A 2,853-nucleotide genomic window follows, 5' to 3' on the forward strand; every position below is an offset into this window, starting at 1 on the left:
GTGGTTGGAGTGAAGGATGAGAGGCTGGGCGAGCAGGTGTGTGCCTGCATCAGGCTGAGGGAGGGCCAGACCTCCAGTCCAGACGAGATAAGAGCATTCTGCAAAGGCCAGGTAAGAAATCATGTGATAAATAAAACCGCTCAACCTACTTCAAATCCAGAGCACAGTGGTACAGTTTGTTCCCCCCCCCCCCGCTCCCCCAGATTTCTTACTTCAAGATCCCACACTATGTGAACTTTGTCGACAGCTACCCTCTGACAGCCTCTGGAAAGGTACCATACTTCTCCTCTCACACACCAACATTGCTGAACTATCAAGGTCACCATGATGATTCGGGGTTTAATAATACAATGAGACTGAAGTGGCTGCTGTTTCTTTTTTTTCTAGATCAAGAAGAACACATTAAAGGAGGAAATGGAGATGAAATTAGGCCTTTAATTTTGTCTGAGTGAAAACTGGTAATTATATTAATAAGTGGTGTCCCTTTTAATTAACAGGTAAAAGAACCCATGGTCTGTAGGTTGCACTGCAGGCCCAATCATGTAAAGCTGCAATCAAACTAACAGTTTGTTTAGTATGTGGATATTTGCAAATCTTATTATGATGTTTTTATTAAAATCATGGAATTTATCTTTGACTTATTAAAGGTATGTGGGGGAAAAACAAAAATGAACAGAATTACAACTAATATTCAAGCAGCACTACAAAGTATGTTGAAGAAAATATATAAACTACATTTCTGTGTATGCATTATATGAAAATAAAATGAAGTATTATAGGGTATTTCTATTATCCCATCTCTTTCTTGTAGATTTGAAACAAAAGTTTTTTTTGCTTAAAAGTAGAAATACTTTGCTTCAAAGACAATCTAACCAGGTCAGGCTATTATAGGTTAATCATTACAAAGTGTAATGGCAGGTTTATTACTTCCCGATGCCTCGTGTTTCTGCAGCTCTTATTTTTTGAATGCAGGCATCTTAACTCTTTTGATGTTGAGGTAAATTGGCTCTAAGCCAACAAGGGTGCGAGGAACCCATTGGTAACATCTGACTTATGTAAAGATAGGCAGGTATAGAACCAACTCATTTGTTGTCAAGACCCAGTATCTTCTAACAGCTGAAAGAGTTTGTGGGATATTCAAGACCAATGTCAGCACTGCTTCGGTCTTCCTGTGCTCACAGTCTCAGATCTGTGGATGGACTCAAACACAGCAAGGCTTGGAAATTATGCAACACAAGTTTGCTCCGGTGGGGTCGGTAAGTTTGTGATCTTAATGTTCAGTGGTCAAATGGCAACGTGGCGTGACTCAAAAAGCTATTGTTCCCTGTCAATATAGAAAAAACGTGGCTTTGAAAATATTGACACATATCTTTTTGAGAATTATCTTATTTTATTTCGAAGCACTCAACATTTCTGTGCATATGCCGGTTTTAGCAAGTTGGCTACTTTTCAACTGTAGTTACATGCATGTCTTTATGGTGGGAAGTAAACGGAGCAACTGAAAAAAAAACCACAAAAACACAGGGAGAACATGCACTCTGGGTTCCTTGGCACGCTGGAGTGAGGGGGAATGAGCAGGTGGATCTCTTAGCAAAGAAGAGTTTAAGAAGAGAAGTAGTTATCCATGTATCATTGGGGAGAGTGGGACTAATAAAGAATTTAAAAAAGGAATTGGCAGAGGGTGGGAAAAGGAAGTCAGGGATAGACATTACTTTTCTGCAACCTGAAATTGGGAAAATATGTTTCTATACATCTCTGTTCCTTGACTCTGTTAAACTGTGTATAAACTGTGTGTAAACTGCGTCCAGTTTAGTGCCTGCATGTCTTATTTCAGTATTGCCATTAATTGGTATGCATTTCTCTTTTCAGCTATGTGAAGTTAAGATCAGAACCAAGGTCTTTGAAGTATTTTTCCAGAGACAATGAGCTATTATTTGTGGCCATTTACATTACTGAATAATATGCCCTCTGGTTTTCCCAAATGATGTTTTGTTAGGTTGCATGACAAGAGACGTAACTAAACCCGGGTAAATATTGGAGATTTATGTATCCTGTTCAGCACCCATAGCCGACCGACACTGAATTTTAAGTTAAGTGTTTCTGTTAGTCAGTAGAGAGGACAGCAAGGTAGTAGTGGTCTTTCAGCGGTTGTTGCAGTAATTTTAAGCCGAGAAAGTGTCTGTCCACGTGAGAACGGGCTTTTATGACTGTCACCATAACCAACATCTAGCTAACCTTAGCTACTCTGCTGCGCTGTAAAGTAAGGTGTGGCTATGTGAGACTAGCTTTAGCAACATTTTTGGGTGCTTCGTTCTCAACCTGGCAACCTCTGTGAACTTTGAATCTGAAGAGGTGGGTTCCGGGGGAGACAACTCTTGCCGGTATTTAGAATTTGGACTGCAGTAACTATTTATAATGCTAGCTGTCGGTATTACATATCGCACCCTTAAGGGTGATTATCAGAAACAATGGCTACTTAAAAGTTGGTTTTGCTTGCATTAGTCCACTTAGGTGGATTTTTCTTGGCCAAGAAGACTGAGACTGATTTTCTACCATAGCATGGTTTAAATTTGAATCGGTTATTTAATCCAAGGTTCACTGTTTAAACAGCCTCATGTTTTCTGTAATGTAGAAGAATAGTATATTATCATTTTATTCAAAATCTGGAGTAAATGATGATGCTAAAATCATAGTCTATATGTTCTATATTTGACTCCTGTCTTTTTGCTAAATCTTTGAACGGCAGGTCCCTCCATGTGGACCGTCCTCCTCGCAAACCCTCACTGACCAGCAGCTATGTCCATGGCACCTCCTCCATGTCGCTGCTCCCCCTGACTGTAGGTCAGTGTCTGG

At 40.0% G+C, this 2,853-nt stretch overlaps 1 protein-coding gene across 1 annotated transcript in view; it reads left to right on the forward strand.

The window, feature by feature from the left end:
- LOC117958155 (medium-chain acyl-CoA ligase ACSF2, mitochondrial-like) overlaps positions 1 to 594 on the forward strand; it is a gene marked incomplete at its 5' end in the record, with an annotated part of 4,964 nt that extends 4,370 nt beyond the window's left edge. Inside the window, 3 exons of the mRNA XM_034894427.1 lie at positions 37 to 111; positions 204 to 272; positions 388 to 594. Of these exons, the coding sequence (XP_034750318.1) occupies positions 37 to 111; positions 204 to 272; positions 388 to 438 (195 nt within the window). The remainder of the gene's footprint in view (positions 1 to 36; positions 112 to 203; positions 273 to 387) is intronic.
- Between the last annotated feature and the right edge of the window lie 2,259 nt (positions 595 to 2,853).

The sequence above is a fragment of the Etheostoma cragini genome, chromosome 15 (assembly GCF_013103735.1).
Source record: "Etheostoma cragini isolate CJK2018 chromosome 15, CSU_Ecrag_1.0, whole genome shotgun sequence".
NCBI classification, from domain to species: Eukaryota; Metazoa; Chordata; class Actinopteri; order Perciformes; family Percidae; genus Etheostoma; species Etheostoma cragini.